This window comes from Chionomys nivalis, chromosome 12, assembly GCF_950005125.1.
Source record: "Chionomys nivalis chromosome 12, mChiNiv1.1, whole genome shotgun sequence".
Classification (NCBI taxonomy): domain Eukaryota; kingdom Metazoa; phylum Chordata; class Mammalia; order Rodentia; family Cricetidae; genus Chionomys; species Chionomys nivalis.
The window spans coordinates 16,431,433-16,447,712 of NC_080097.1; the positions used below are offsets into that span (position 1 = coordinate 16,431,433).

Consider the following 16,280-nt stretch of genomic DNA (forward strand, 5'->3'; position numbering starts at 1 on the left):
GTTATGAGTACTGAAAAAAATTGTCTTAAATGTTTAACCGGAATAATAAATAGTTGACATGATGGGGAAGATGGCTTTAAAATTCAATGTGTCCTCACTCCTTCCCTCGAAGATGCAGCTCACCATTCTTACCTTGCATGGGCACAGTTCTTTCAAATTCTCCTCCTGCCCATCTCTCCAGCTGAACTTTATGGTACCTCCCCAACCCAACAACGCAGAGAATTCCATCCATCCAGAGTTGAATTTTATTCTTTGCACACACTGTTTTTTTCTACATGCTATCCCCTCAAGACCAAACACCCATGAATATTTTGTCCCTGCTTCCACCCTGAGCTTTCTGCAACCCATTCTTATAGAAAGGTGAAGTGGGTTACTGAATTCATATTTGCTCAAGTCGGTTCTTTTATGTTTAAAAAAAAATTAAAAGCCTGGCTTTGAATGCAGGCTCTGTCTCTAAACAACTCCGCGACCCAGACAAACTATTTGACCTTTCTTTCCCCAAACTGCCTCCTTGCTTTTGCAGCAGGACACTACCACTTCACTCTCTGAGGCTGGAAGTGGATGTCACGAGTTGCATTTCCAGAGAACTAAGGAGCACCCTGCCTGTGGGCTTGCACAGTGTGAGCTTCCCATCTTGTTGCGGAATGTTTAACTCTGCAAAGACGTGCTGCATTTGTTGAATTACGTAAAGATGTGTTGTCGTTTTACCTTATCTGGAAGAGGAGGAATTTAGGCTCAGGGAAAAGAAAGCAAAAGAGACACCAGGGAGACACCAGGAACCAGACAGCCAGACACGGAGGAAGCAGGAAAGCAGGATATATAGAATGGGAGAAAGGTAAAAAGGCCCAAGGCAAAAGGTAGATGAATAGAAACAGGTTAAATTAAGTTAAAAGAGCTGGTGGGACAAGCCTAAGCTAAGGCTGAGACTTCATAATCAATAATAAAAAACATCCAACTACACCATCTGACTTGTAATAAAACAGGAAGCCATGAACACAGATCTGAGGTTTAAAGGGATCTTGCCCAGCATCTTCTTCAAACTCATTTCATACACATACACACACAGGAGAATAGGAGCTCACTCCATGGACACACACAGAGGAACAGGAGCTCACTCCATGGACACACACAGGAGAACAGGAGCTCACTCCATGGACGCACACAGGAGAACAGGAGCTCACTCCATGGACGGACACAGGAGAACAGGAGCTCACTCCATGGACGCACACAGGAGAACAGGAGCTCACTCCATGGACGCACACAGAGGAACAGGAGCTCACTCCATGGACGCACACAGAGGAACAGGAGCTCACTCCATGGACGCACACAGGAGAACAGGGGCTCACTCCATGGACGCACACAGGAGAACAGGGGCTCACTCCATGGACGCACACAGAGGAACAGGAGCTCACTCCATGCATGCACACAGGAGAACTTTTCTATCTCCACTTTTGGGTTCTGAATGTTTCCACTGATGGGCACCACATCCCATCTTGCCCTATCAATTGTGCAGCCCGTCTTCCACAGCTACTCATGTCCAGACATATCAACTGTCTTCTGGTCTTTCCAACACCTCAAATTCTTCTCCATCTCTCCTAAATAATCACTCCCCTCCTGGGATGCCCACACTTTAGAAATGCCACTGATGAGAAACACCTATGTGCTCAGCTTTCTCTTCTGAACCACATCTGTTACCTCCATAGCATCTAGCACAAAATCAGGCTCTGAATATTCATTCAGAGAAAGGACTCAGAACCTCATTTAATGTTACATGTGAAAGTGCATGTTTGTAATCCAAGTACTGGGGTGGCTCGGGCACGACAATGACCAGTTCACCATAGACTTCATATGGGAATAACAGAAATTAAGCAATTACACCGAAGCAGCCTGAGAAACGGCTGAGCCCACCGAAGCTGTCTGTTCTCTAAGCCCCATCACAACACTGTGAACCTTCTCTAAATCTCTTATCCTAAATGCTGAATCACTGTAATGGTGTCCTCTGAGTTCCCAAGATGCCCACCGTTTACAACGAACCCTTTCCCCAGTTTCTACCTGGAACTTGAATTGCACACACTAAGATGAGATGGAAGAAAGTAGGGAATCTCATGGTGCCTAAAAGGATGACGAAGCTGAGTAAAGATTAATGGTATTTTTTTTTCTTGGTACAAACTGCAGTTCCTTGGGTGACTAACAGAAGAGTAAGAGAAGAGAATTAGAATATAATCTCTAGATAATGGGGGAAAATCCTAAGATTAAACAACCCATGAGACTATAAATGGAGACAAGGGGGAGCAGAAGAAAAGGAAGCTAAAGCAGATTTAAATTCAAATATGTCAGTAATGATCTCATGAAGTAATAGCTCACAGGCTCACGTTGAGAACAATGACTTTTGTAGCTGTGAGCCACAAAACAAAACAAACCATGTTGTTTGCATAGGACCATGCTCACAGTTTGGCATCGTACCTCACGCCTGAAACCCAGCACTTGGGGGAGGCTAACGCATGAAAAACATTACTTTGAGGCCAGCCCAGGAGACCATGCGACCTTTTCTCAAGAAAACAAGCAAACAAACCAATATTTCAAAAACAGTTAAACGTTTGAAAGCATAAGGTTTTAAAATATCCACTCCACAGACGCTAAGAAACCCAAGGTTTCTGCCTAAACCAGAAAAGTAGGCTTAAAAAATATTATACACCAGGAAGCTCCATTGATGACAAGTTCACTCTGTCGGGGACATAAAATATATTATATATGCATTCACCAAAGTCACATGACTTCTAAACACATAAATCAACACAACTATGCATATAAACAGAAATACCATTGTTGGAAGCCATATCACAATGCTCTTAGATGCGTAATGAATATCTACCCCAGATAATGAAACTCCAACTTGAACAGTACTGTAGTCCCGATGGTTGCAAATTCAAGACTTGTCAAATACTTAAGGGCAAAAAAAAAAAAAAAAAAAAATTCCAGTACTGCTAATCTCAAAAGCAAGTTTGGAGTACTTTTTGCTTACACGGGTTTTTGTCTTACATGGGTTTTCAATTCCATAAACTTGGATAAAAATTAAAATAAAATATTAGTAAATCAAATCCATTTCATCTTGAGCACTTCTTGTGTGTCTAAGTGGGCATGTCTGTGTTCAGGCATGTGTATGGAGGACAGAGGTCTGTGTCTTTTCTAATCACTCTGTTTGATTTTTCTGAGTCAGGGTCTCTCATTGAACTGGAGCTGACAGGCATGGCTAAGAAAAGAGTTCCAGAGACTCACTTGCTGCCCCCTTAGCACCAGGGTCATAGACTTGTGCTGCTGTGCCCAGCTCTCTATGTGCACGCTGGGAGTCCAAATTCAGGTCCTCGAGCTTTCAAAAGAGCCGTCAGCCACACCCTCCTGGTTTTCAAGGTAGCTCACTGTGAGGTTCAAGCGAGAAATGGTTCCCATAGCCTCATGTAACTGAATACACCCCTCCCAGCAGGTGAATTGTTTAGGGAGGTCAGAGAGCCGTTAGGTGTGTTCCTGGGAGCAGGTTTTCAGAGTTTAGAACCTTGTCCCACTTCCAGTTCACTTTCTCTGCATCTTGTTAGCAGTTGAAGATGGGATCTCTAAGCTTCCGGCTGTGGCCATCTGCGGGCATGCCTCCCCAGCCATTACAGACTCTCTCTCTGGAACTGCCAGGCAGACGCTTCCTTCCCTCCTTAAGTTGCTTTTGGTCATGGCATTTTATCACAGCACCAGAAAAGTGACTAGTACACACAAAACCACGATAGAACAGTTAGTTACACACACAAAACCATGACAGAATCGTTAGTTACACACACAAAACCGTGACAGAATGGTTAGTTACACACACAAAACCGTGATAGAATGGTTAGTTACACACATCAGAACCGTGATAGAATGGTTAGTTACACACATCACAACTGTGATAGAATGGTTAGTTACACACATCACAACTGTGATAGAATGGTTAGTTACACACATCACAACCGTGATAGAATGGTTAGTTACACACATAACAACCATGATAGAACGGTTAGTTACACACATCACAACCATGATAGAATGGTTAGTTACACACATCACAACCATGATAGAATGGTTAGTTACACACATCAGAACTGAGAATGGTTTTACCTCCAACTCAAGGTGCAACACACACACACACACTATGTAAGTCAGCAAATATAAAGATTAATTTTGGCATATGTAGGAAATGCTTGCTAATATTCACATTCTTTTCTTAAAAAGATAAGAAGAGGTTGGCATCATTCACTTAAGATTCGGGGAACACTGCAGAAGACTGGGTAGAAGAATTGTTGGAGATAGAGGATAGGGAGAACTGCTAAATGCCAACTTCAAAACGTGACACAGCCACAATGGTCATGAGTCCACAACGGTTGTGCCTATTGGTGCTGGGCTCACACAGTCTGGTACTCCTAGAGTCACCCATGGATGGGGCTGGAGCTCCAGGGGCCAGCCTGCCATTCACTGCTGACATATTAGCAACTACTAGGTTCCAAGAGAAAGAAAGGTAAGACAGGCAGGTGTGTACTCACCAAGGAGCACAGCAGGCACCCAGGATCTCAGACAGCCCTAATTACGCTCCATAGGATACAGAACACATGATTTGGGGGGACAGTCTATAAGGAAGGAGAAGGGGAAGATGCTGCCAAGGGTGGGAGAAAATTATGAAAAGGTGGAGGAGTGACCATAATATATTACATAATATGAGAAATTATCAAAAACAAATTTTATTAAAAGTTCTTTCCTTTTAAAATCTGCAAAACACACAACAGAAAGATGCCTCCCATTGTCATTTAAGCAGAAAGAAAACAAGCAGAGAGAAGAGAGAGAAATCAATTAACAGAAAGACATTTAGCTTATGTAAAGTCCACAAAATATATTGATAGCATATATTTAAGATCATTGAATGAAATATTCAAAGAAAGCCATGGAGAAACTTTAAGATATCAATTATGAAAGAGCAAAAAGGTTAAATTCCTATAAATTCATCTGGTAAATCATGAAGAAGTCCTCCATGAGGATTTTGTACATTTAATAAGAGATTAAGGAACCCTTGAATAAAAGTTAGCCCATGCTCGTGGAGTTTAAGATTTAAAATAGTAAAGATTAAATTTATCCAAAATTAAAGGCACTCTAGTAAAACTCTAGGCAGATGCCAACAAGAACTTGACGAATTTGAGTAAACGTGAGTGTGTGTGTGTGTGTGTGTGTGTGTGTGTGTATTGTATGTTTACAAAAAGGCATTAGCCATGACACCAGAAACAAAACAAGGTAGCAGACTGTTCTGCTATCTAAAAACACATAAAGGTAGAGTGATTACAACTATTTGGTTCTAATGAGAGCACAGATGAACAGATACATAATGACAACCGATGTGTAGCAAAGAGAAGAATGGAATAAGACCAGATATCCACTTGGAAGATATAAAATATCATTGTCCCTCTACTTCACATAGCACATACAAACCAAGGCTGACTATCAACCTGTGTATGAAAGCAAAATCATAAAACTTCTAAAATATAGAATACATATTTTTCAATTGACCACAGGATGAGGGCCTATTCTTTTAAAAGACACAAGGATTAATCTTTAAGAACAGAACAGCGGGACTGCAGCGATAGGTCAATGTTTAAAGCATTGCTGCTCTTGCAGAGGACACAGTTTGGGTTCCCAGCACCCACAGTAGGCTGCACACTGCTTACAACTGCTCATAAAGGGAATCTGATGTCTCCACGTTCCTCAGGAACCTGCTTGAGCATATTCTCTCTCTCTCTCTCTCTCTCTCTCTCTCTCTATCTCTCTCTCTCTCTTTCCTTCTTTCCCTCCCCCCTCTCTCACAAGCACACTTAAATTTAAAAAAAATTAAATAGCAAAACAAGCAAAAAACCCAACAGCATGACAAACTGTATAAAATTAAAATGAGTATTTCTACTCAACAAAACACCCTATTAAGAAAATACATACATACATAAATGAAAAGACTTAGAAAAATATATAAATGACATTACAAACCACTAAAAAACAAACTCTCATGGAAAACTGGGTCTGAACAGGAATCTATAAGTGGTTCTATATAAGTGTTCAATGAATGAGTGAAAACGAAAGGATATTTAATCTCACTAGCAACCCAGGAACCACACAGGCACTAACACACCCGCAGCTAAAACATGAAAGGCTAGCAAACAATGCCGACCCCTTGGAACAACTGGAATTCTGTATACTACTGGAAAACACACAGGATTGTACCACTTTCATAGATCAGATGGGCTGTACACACCTGGTGAAGGTCACAGGAAAGTTTCTATGTTTTTAAGGGACCCTCACTGTAGGGATATAGCCCCACCCATTGGGGGCGTGTTCGCCTCGGGCTAATGTTTAAGGATAAATCTGCCAGGCATGATCCCAGCAGCCTTTTCTTTTGCTAGGCTTTTCCTGTTCTCCGCGGGAACCTGTGGTCCTGTAAGTCTATTTCCTTATTAAAGCTGTATATATCTATATAATCTGTCTGCATTCATTTACGCCGCCACACCTCACCGTTTTTATTTCCTTATACTTACCTTCTTGTGTAGCATCGTCCTCTTGAAGACTGGACCTAGTGACAAGCTCTTCGTGAACTGATCACTAAGCATATCCCTCTGAAGACCTTGCTGGTGTCCACAGCTAGGCTCCTGCTGTCACCCATGCTCCACAAATGCCAGTCGTGGTCACACCAAAGTCTCTGCTTCTCAAGATCAGGAACAGGCTTTCTTCTTCTGACCACCACCCGCTTATCTACTGTGAACTAGGTTTTAAGTTGTTTCCTGTGATTCTACAGTGAACTATAAAGACATTCATGCTTTTGTGTTATGCAGAATTTCCAGGTTAAAAAGGTCATGAGGTCTCCTTAGGGCTGAGTCTCCCTCAGTTCCTGCCCAGTGCAGGTCAGTAAAGTCACCTGCCCAGCTGCCTCTGAGCGTGGGTTATAAGGATACCTGTGTATTCTCAAATTCCCTTACCACGGCTCCCTTTCCCCCCGTGACTCTCCAGATGGAGCATGCTATGGTTTACTAACTTGTTGAAGGTTTTACACTCTCTCTCTAGAACAAGAATATAAAATCCGAGAAGAGACCTTCTCTTTTATTTCCTAAAGGAAACTAGAACTTAAAAAATAGAAATTAAACAGCCAAACTGAAACTTAACTAAATCCTTTAACTTCTTCATAATAAATTAGCTGATTCATGTCTTGTATATGATATATGCATATATGGACTAACTTAACTACACAAGTTCACAGGAAAGAACATAGGAGTAAGGCAAAGGCAGCGTCACTGTTTGCCAGACAAATGCTCGCCCAAGGTTGACCCTTTTGTGACCTTTTTCCCCTCTGGGACTCAGGGTCTTCGTCTTTAAAGGTGGAACAACAGTGGGTGACTAGATATGAAATTCAGTGTATGTAGACAAAACGCTTCACATGGCTGCTGCCACTGGAGACATGCTTGCTAATCATCATTTCCTGTTTTATATACCCATCTCCACATGCCTACTCTTCATTTTCAGTGACCACCATCTTTAAAAGTCCTTCAAACTCTATAGGAACTGCACAGATGAACATTAAAAGTTATTAACCATAAACATCCTTTAGACCCTTGCTGAAACTTTTCATGACCTCTTCGGATGAGATTATCCAGAACAGCAACAGCTATTTGAGATTTCTCTGATACTGAGAAAGCCTGCAAATCCAACACCCCATGTCTATTCCAATCCCCACGGACGCAGTTCATTTGTACGTACGTCCTGCCAGCAAGCTACTTCAGCTCTCGTGGCCTTTCTGAGACCAAGTGTGGTCACAAAACTAAAAGCCTTGTACCTCCTATCAAACGCATTTCAGAAAAACAATAAGAAAACGCAGTATTCACGATGTGGGTTTTCTAAGTGTCTCCGCAATGCCCTTATCCAGGAGCATGCCCATAGCGCCTGCTTTTATAGCTGCAACGAAACGAGCAGGGAGGTCTCCCTTTTAAGGCTGCACACTCATGCGTGACCTGATATTGCTGAAATAGAGTCTTTATTTCTGAACATTCCAAAACAGCAATGTACACAGTAACAAATAGTAAGTCACAGACCATAAGAAAGCATTCATTAGTGCAAATGGGTTTTGTAAAAGGTCTATCAAAAAGATTTATTTGCTTTAAAATGCATTCATTTCCAGAAGCATTGTTAATAAAACATTACAGTTTCATCCTTTGTAATAAAGTATTGAAAATCAATTGTGGTTGAGTAGCAAACATTGCAGGTCTTAAGTGCAATGTGCTTGTGATATCATCATAAATATGAAACTCATGTAAGACAATAAATTAACAATGAAAAAGACAAGACCGTTTAACTCTGCCATCTGGCTGTTTCCTTGCAATGCTTTAGATTAAATTGTGCTCATTCAACGTAAAATTATGTCTCAAATTGTATGGTGTATTTTTGCTGATATATCCCGAGAGCTAAAAAAATAGTACCTTACCACAAAAATATTTTTATGGCACAAATTTTAAGTTGTTCCATAGTGGTTTACATAGGCATAAAAAGAAATAGGCACAAAAAAATAAAATTCCTGTAAACTATAAAAAAATTAAAATTCAAATCATGTTATAGAACCTAGTTGTAAATATGCAATGTATTAAAATGAGGAACGTGTAATGGAAAGATGTTCAGAACATATAAGTAAAACGAACAAGGTACTTTAAAAACCTCATATGGCAAAGCATTATTGATACGTCTCAAGTCTCTCAAAAAGTATTCAGGTACAGAGCAGTTCTACAAAAACTTCCTAGATCTAAGTGTCACGATACCGCAGCCGTGGGTTTGAGAATGCTGCAGTACCTCGGGCAGAGAGTAAGTGCAATCATTAGTCTCTGTGATTGGTCCATGGAAAAACAACGCAGTACGTATGTTAACGTGTGAAAGGGGAAGAATATCCCAGCATCCACTGTTACCCAGCCAGCTAGGTAACACAACCCTCATTTTCACTTCTGTCTCATTCTTCAAGGGTCCATAAGACGGCATCAGTAGCAGCCATCTCTCCAGTTCCCATCCCTCAGTGTGCTGAGCGAAGACAGGGGCTTCGGGGGCTGCAGGAAACTAGGGGCGGAGGAAAGCAAAGGGGCCATTAATAATCCCCCGGGTCCCATCACTCTGCTCCCCTCTCCCATCAGCTCCTCCATCCAGTCACGACAAGATGTTGGCTCTGTCCCAACTGTGTGTCAAGTTACATCCTTCTGGGTTCTCAGGGTGCGTGCCCATCTGCTGGAGCCCGAGGCCAGAACACAGGGCCACATGTGTCCCATGCACACAAGTGAACTTTCAATACGTGGAAAGGTTTATGACAGAGAAGGAAAAGGTGAAGTCCTTAATGGAAAGGCAGTTTAAAACATAGAGCAACTTGATTAGATATATAAGCTCAGGCACAAATTGTTAGCATTTGAAATAAAGATTCTTTCGTAGTAGCAAAGAGCTTGAAAAATATTGAAAAGATAAATTTGAAAAACCCAATGTTTTCTCAAGTTTGAAGGAAACAGACCCTCTCATACGCTCTGATAGTACTAAGAGTAGAAATCTTCCTCCTTCAAGGTGTGTGTGTGTGTGTGTGTGTGTGTGTGTGTGTGTATTTTTTTCTTCAGGAAAAAAAATGGAGGTCCCCAACAATGACTATACAAGTCACATAATTCTGTCCAGTCATAAACATGGTACATATCTGCATGGAAAATGAGCCATGATTTACTATCACCACCCTTGTCTAAAATGTACCCTTAGAAGGAATTTTAAGCTGAGAAAAAAAAAAACTTCCCTGAGTCATCTGGAATTTACCGATACAAACTGACCAAGTTCCTAATGAATGAAATTAAGATGTTTCAAACCTTGGACAAAGAGGCATCGCCGTGAGCACAGACCTGAGGCGGGAGGAATCGAACTCAGGGCAGAGGAACGAAAGCTCTATGGATGGGTCGAGGGACAAGGATGAGGTGGGAGAAAGGGGAGTCTGACTACACAGAGATCTAACTGAGAAAGAGAGACCCAGGGTGAGCCGTTAAGGAGAGTGACCTATGGTTAAACTTAGCCAGAGAAAAGTGAGGCTGACCTGGATACATTCTGAATGTCCAAGTATAGAAAGCTATCTGAACTAAATAAACTACACCTGAAGTTATTCTTACCTTCTGACAGGTTGTGCAATTTTGCTCCGAGGCAGGTTGCTCCCATTTATTGCCAGTGAAGGTCTTGGAAGGGCACTGCGGCCCAGGATCCCAGACGCTGCAGCTTTGTTGGGAGTAGGGATTCCCGTGCTGCCATACAGCTGCATGCTGTTGGACGAAGGCACGCTGCTGCTGCCTTGAACGGTTGGACTCACGTAGGCTGTGGCTTTCAGGGGCTGTCGGACAGGCACCGGGAAATGCCCCACGCTGTGAACTCTGTGCTGAATCTGCCCTGGTGATGGGACTGCGGGAGAAAAGGAAAGCTGTGTGAAGGACTCTCAACCGCCTCCCAGTTAGGTGTGCTTTATTCACAACCAGAGGAACCCATACTGTCTTAAGGTAAGTGATGGACAGGTTCTAAACAAGCATGCGCGCACACACATGTGCACATGCACACACATTAGGGAAATTCCTCCGATGAAGGTCTCCCATTCTGTCTTTCCGCAACACTATGCCTAAATACAGATGACCCATGAATAACATGAAGGGCAAAAACTACGTCGTAACTTGTGATTTCCCCAAACTTACATCAGTATCCCCACATTAACACAAAGCCTTATCAATTAACATTCTCAGATTATACTTAAAATAATTAGGATTTAATGGAACTTTATATTTGTTTGAGTTTCCCTGGCATATGGGGTTGCGTACAGTCTATAAGTGTGTACGTAAATTATAACTTCAACTGTTTATAACAGATTTGAAAATATTTATTATTAAATACTAAAAATAGAATAGCATCTATCTTTATTTTATGTATTAATTACATATTCTTTTCAATTTTCTCAATTTTTCTAAATTGCAATATTTACCTGCAAGCTTATTCAAAATTTTTTCAAATATTATGAAAAAAAAATGACATATAAGAGGACCTGCTCAGATCAAATCTGTGCTGCTCAAAGGTCAGCTGAATATTTAGAAGGCAATTCTACACACAATGTTTTTCCTTCTAGAAAATTTAAGAGACTCTGAATTATTTCAGACAAATTTGTGTTTGCTTAGAAATTATTAAGATTCCTTTTAAGAGCTGTTATTTATTTATTTATTTGTGTGTGTGTGTGTGTGTGTGTGTGTGCACGCCAGTGAGTGTGCGCCAGATGGCTATAAGCCACCTGATGTGGATGCTGGGGACTGTGTCTACTAGACAAACAGGAAGTGCTCTCAACAATTGAGCCATCTCTCCAGGCCCCATTAGCATTTCTTGATAGTTGCTCTGAGGATAGCCTCGTGAAAACAAAACATGGGGACAATTTAATAGCTTTAATTATTGAGGAAGTCAGGGGTGATGTTTGTAGGCACATTCCTTAAGTAGCATTCATTATGACACTATCTCAGGGTTTATCTGAAAACTAAATTTATTAAAGTTGCTTAAAGCCTTCGTATCTAAAGCCCTTAGTAACCACTTAATTAAAAAAGCACGATTTTGACATTTGTAGCAGTGGCAAAAATCTGTAAAACGAAGCAAGTGACCTGAGTAACAAGCCTTAAGTTTTTCTCAACATTGGGGATCATTTTACAGTCAAGAGCAATAAACAGGCAGAAATATTTAAGTTTGTGCTCCTTTTCTCTAAGGATGAAGAGGCACAGTTTAGCCTTCATGCAAAAAAATTTTGTTAATAGATTTTAAATGGAAAAAGTTCTGTTAATTAAAACACAATATGTGAATCTGGCTCAACTTCCTTTAAAGGACTATGTATGATAAACACACATATGTTGGTGACTTTCTACAGGGAACACATTAGTGTCCCCATCTCAAGACACACAGCTTCACTAAGTCCTGACAGATGGCCACGCTGCCTCCCAGGGAATTACCTCCAAAGATAACACATTCCCTTCCCTCATCACCCTCTGACCAGTTCGACATCGGAATCACATGCTATGTTCCTTTTTGCGTCTGGATTCCTTTACCCCATTATTATGTGAATGGGAACACCACATGCTATGATATGTAATGTCATAATTATCTGTTATCCTGATGACAGAAGACCAAACATTCTCCATTATGTTTTGTTGATAATGTGAACGACTAGTCTGGGTATATATAGAGTACCTCAACTGTTAGGGTAAGTGAATTCAGCCAGGTCCCTGTATATAAAATCAAAACACAAAGATCAACTATATTCTAAATGTCATCTGTGACAGTTGCTCTTCCCTGTCAACTTAAACAGTCTAGAATCACCATGGAAACACATCTAGTGTATTAATGAGCATTTTTCTAGAAAGGTTTAATTGAGGAGGAAAGACCTATTCTAAACATGGGCAGCGCCATCCTATTGGCTGGGTCCTGGGCAGCAGAGAAAGAGGGTGGCTGGCTGAGTACCAGCATTCCCCTCCCTGTGCAGATGTAATGTGACCGGCCACCTGTTCCATGCCTTCCTCCCATGATAGGCTGCACTCTCAATTTGTGAGCCAAGATAACGCTCCCATCCTTAATTGTGTTCTTTTCATAGAAACAAGGAAATTAATACACCAGGAAACTAGAAGAAGCTAAATTTGAAGTAAAATACTATTTGCAAAAAATAATAATAATAATAATTAAATACTTGGAAGTAAGATTAATTTGAGAGATGTGAAAAGTCTCTCAAATTACCAAAGATAGAAATCAATGAGAGACTATTTTATGTTATGCAGAACACTAAACATGCACCAACACACCCAAAAGTGACCCACAGATTCAATGACATGGCTTAGGTCGTGAGGGGACTTTGAACTTGGAGCTCTGAGCACTTTAAGAACTGTGAAGACCATGGGAATTCATGGAGATAGGTTAAAAATCTTTTGTATTACCAAATGAACAAGAGCTGGCCAGGGGCAAAATACTGTCGTTCAAATACGAAAGGGTACCCACAGGCATAGGTGTCAAAGGCTTGATTGCTATATTTGAATTTGACAGAAATTTTAGGACTTGTGAGTGGAAGAGGCAGGTCATGGGGTAGGTCACTGAAGGAGTGTGGCCTCTCCCTGTTTGTCTTCTGTGTCCTTGCCAATGTGAACTGGGCAGCCACCTTCACCACGTGTTCGTTAACATCTCCCTTGTCTTAGGCACAAAACAATAGAGCCACCAGTCACAGACCAAAAAGTTCCTCTGAAAACATGAACTAAACACATCTTTCTTCCTTTTAAATTGCCTCCCTCAGGTACAGCAACAGAAATGCTCATATTGCTGATGACCAAAGTCTAAACCCAAAATTCATTTATATGCACATAACTTAATATTGATTCTATACAACATTGCAAATTTATAGGAAACGGTTTCACAGTATAGAATTTTCCACTTGAGGTATCACACAGCCTGCAAAAGTTTCAGATCTTGGGATTTTTCATTCTCGATTTCTAGGTTGCAGAAATACAGCCTGTACACTGAGTAAGAGAGGTGGTCCAAAATCTACCCATCTTCCTTCTACAGTATTCAGGAGCATGTGTTAGCATCGCCAATAAAGCAATACGGACTTTCCAAAGGATGAGGTGTTTAGGCTATGCCATGAAGAAAAGAAAAACAGAAGAAAGACCAAAAGGAGGAGAGCAGCCTGTGAGAGCCCAGCATCCTGGCAACTGAAAGCATAAACCCCAGCAGAACTGAGTTTGAGTCTTTACTTCCTGCCTGCCCATCTCCGGCTAAATTACTGCTTCACTTAATTTGAAGCTGTTTCTCATCATCAAAATGGGAATGATAACAGAAACAACCTCACAGAGCTGTTGGAAGCTTAAGCAAGACAACGTCTCTAATCCAGCTAGCACAGTTCCTTACACAGAACAAATGCAGTCATTTTGGTGTTAGGAACTAGGACATCAAGAAATGAAAGGCAGCTGCATGCTGGGAAATAATCTGGAATCCAAAACTGGACTTGAGAGAGGAGGGTTTAAAAACTACCCGATAAGCAAACGCATCGCCAGCACATTCTGCACACTCCACGGACCTCTTAGGGATATGTGAAGATTACCCAGTCCCCTTCCTGTGTTAGTATAAGACTCAACCTCTCCTGTGTAGGGATGGGACCACCACCTGGAACCACTGCATCCTCACAGGGGTGGAAAGCACACACTAGTATTCACATTACATTGCTCATTGACGGGGAAGACAGACCTTGAGCGACGACCCTATGGTACACTGGAATGGAGGAGATACAAAGTACCTTAGACATACTAAAATAGATGATCTTTGGAGGGAAATGCTCAGAATGATTAAAAAATAATGTGACCGAAGTAACGGCTGGACCAAACTAGAGTGCTTCTCTCTAATAAAATTGACAGACTGACTGACCAAAAGATGAGAGTCTGCATGGGTAAGAGGTTTGCATAATGATAAAACTCGTGATTACTTTGTAGGTCTGCTATCCTGGGGTGTGAAGGTACCTTATAATTTATTAGTAGTAGCAACTGGCAACATGAACCCTGGAGGAAACACTGATTGATTATAGTGAAAACTAAGTTATAAGATGGAGAAAAGCCTCTCTCATGTGCCTAAGTGAAAAAAAAAAAAAAACAATGGAAAACTAAGTTTTTCTTACTGGTGTTATGACTAATTAGAATCATCAGCTCCATCACTGGGTTACACTTACTGCAGGATGGTACCCTTGAGATTCCACTTCCAGCTCCATGCAAGCTGGAGTCAAAACTCTGACTGCTCCTCACGGTCACGGGAGAGCTAAGGTTGCTGCTGACTGCGGCGGTGCTTGGTGTCCGGGCCAGGTTAGGCATACTTCTTCGTAGCTTATCTAAAAGAAGAACGGATTTTTCTTAAGTTAAAAACCACACATGAATGCCCCTCCAATCAGAACATGTGCTTTCAAAAGTAAATAAGTAAAACTGTCATTTTGATCAGTGGCACAGAGAAAATAGCAAACAGACTAAGAACTGACCTCTGGTAAGGGCAATATATGCCCTAGAAAATTCTAACCGATACATTGTTGACAAGAGAAAACACGCTGTCCCAATCAATTTGCTGTTTGTTATACTCAGTAAGCGTGCAACACTACATCAGATAAGGTTAGAAATAACCTTGGAGTCATTTAGAAATAAAATCACTAAAAATAAAGGCACATGCTAATTTAAAAAATAATATGAGATTCAAAACAAACACTTACTAAATCTTTTGCTAACACGTCAAAATGGAGTAAATTAATAAAATTCCCCTCCTCCTTTAAATTGCAATCTAAACTGTCTTAGGATGGCCACAAGTTGCATTAACTTCTTCAAAGTGTTAACCCTCCCAGTATGCAACCGGTTTGCACACTCCAGGGAAAGACCAAAAGACTGAATGGCCTGATTTTGTTCTTTCCTGGTAGGTGAGTTTTCTGCCACCAGGAGGTGACAGAGAGTTACACATAAACAGCCTGGCTCAGATTTGAAAGTGCCAAACATCTTTTGAAGGTAATTGGTTCTTTACTGAACCTCCGCCTGCCCCATTACCACCCATGTGGTACATCTGGCCATTGAGGCCAACCCGGGGCCAAGCACTAAACTGAACTTCATCGCTTTCCATTTCAGCTTGGCCTACTCCCCTCCTTCTGGACTCCAGACCCCAGATCCTGTCAGTTCTAATATTCATCAAGCCCGCCACCACCACACAGGTCACGGCCCCTTTCTGTCACCATTTCCACACAATCCACTTCATTGGTTTCCAGGGACCCTGCCGCAGTTTTCTAGAACACGAGGACACACCGAGCTCAGCTCTACTTCCAATCCATTTTATCGCAATCCCAAAGCCTAACATTCTGAACAAGGGCCAGATGAGGTCTCCAGATTATAGGCTCAACAGACACAAGACTTATCTCCCGATGCCCCATTCCTGCCATTCGGCCGTCCCAATGACAGGGGAGAACTCTCTTAGTGGTCCCTCCACTTGGACCATTTCTTCCTTCCATGGACGGAAGTAATGAACAGAAGAAATACTTAGGGTGTAGAGACTAAATGCCAAGTAGTCTATATACACTAGGGATACCAAATGAATGAGCCCACCAGTTTCTAAATCTCACTGAACTTATGGTTTAAACCAGCACTTCTTATCTTTTGTTCCATTATCAATCCTAGACA

At 41.4% G+C, this 16,280-nt stretch overlaps 1 protein-coding gene across 4 annotated transcripts in view; it reads right to left on the minus strand.

Moving 5' to 3' along the window:
• Positions 1 to 8,112: 8,112 nt before the first annotated feature.
• Positions 8,113 to 16,280, minus strand: part of LOC130884656 (SLAIN motif-containing protein 1) — a 192,383-nt gene continuing 184,215 nt past the window's right edge. For all 4 annotated transcript variants that reach the window (XM_057785822.1, XM_057785821.1, XM_057785820.1 and 1 more), the window contains 3 exons: positions 14,807 to 14,962; positions 10,209 to 10,491; positions 8,113 to 9,138 (listed from right to left, as the gene is read on the minus strand). In XM_057785822.1, the coding sequence (XP_057641805.1) occupies positions 9,063 to 9,138; positions 10,209 to 10,491; positions 14,807 to 14,962 (515 nt within the window). In that variant the 3' untranslated portion in view covers positions 8,113 to 9,062. The remainder of the gene's footprint in view (positions 9,139 to 10,208; positions 10,492 to 14,806; positions 14,963 to 16,280) is intronic.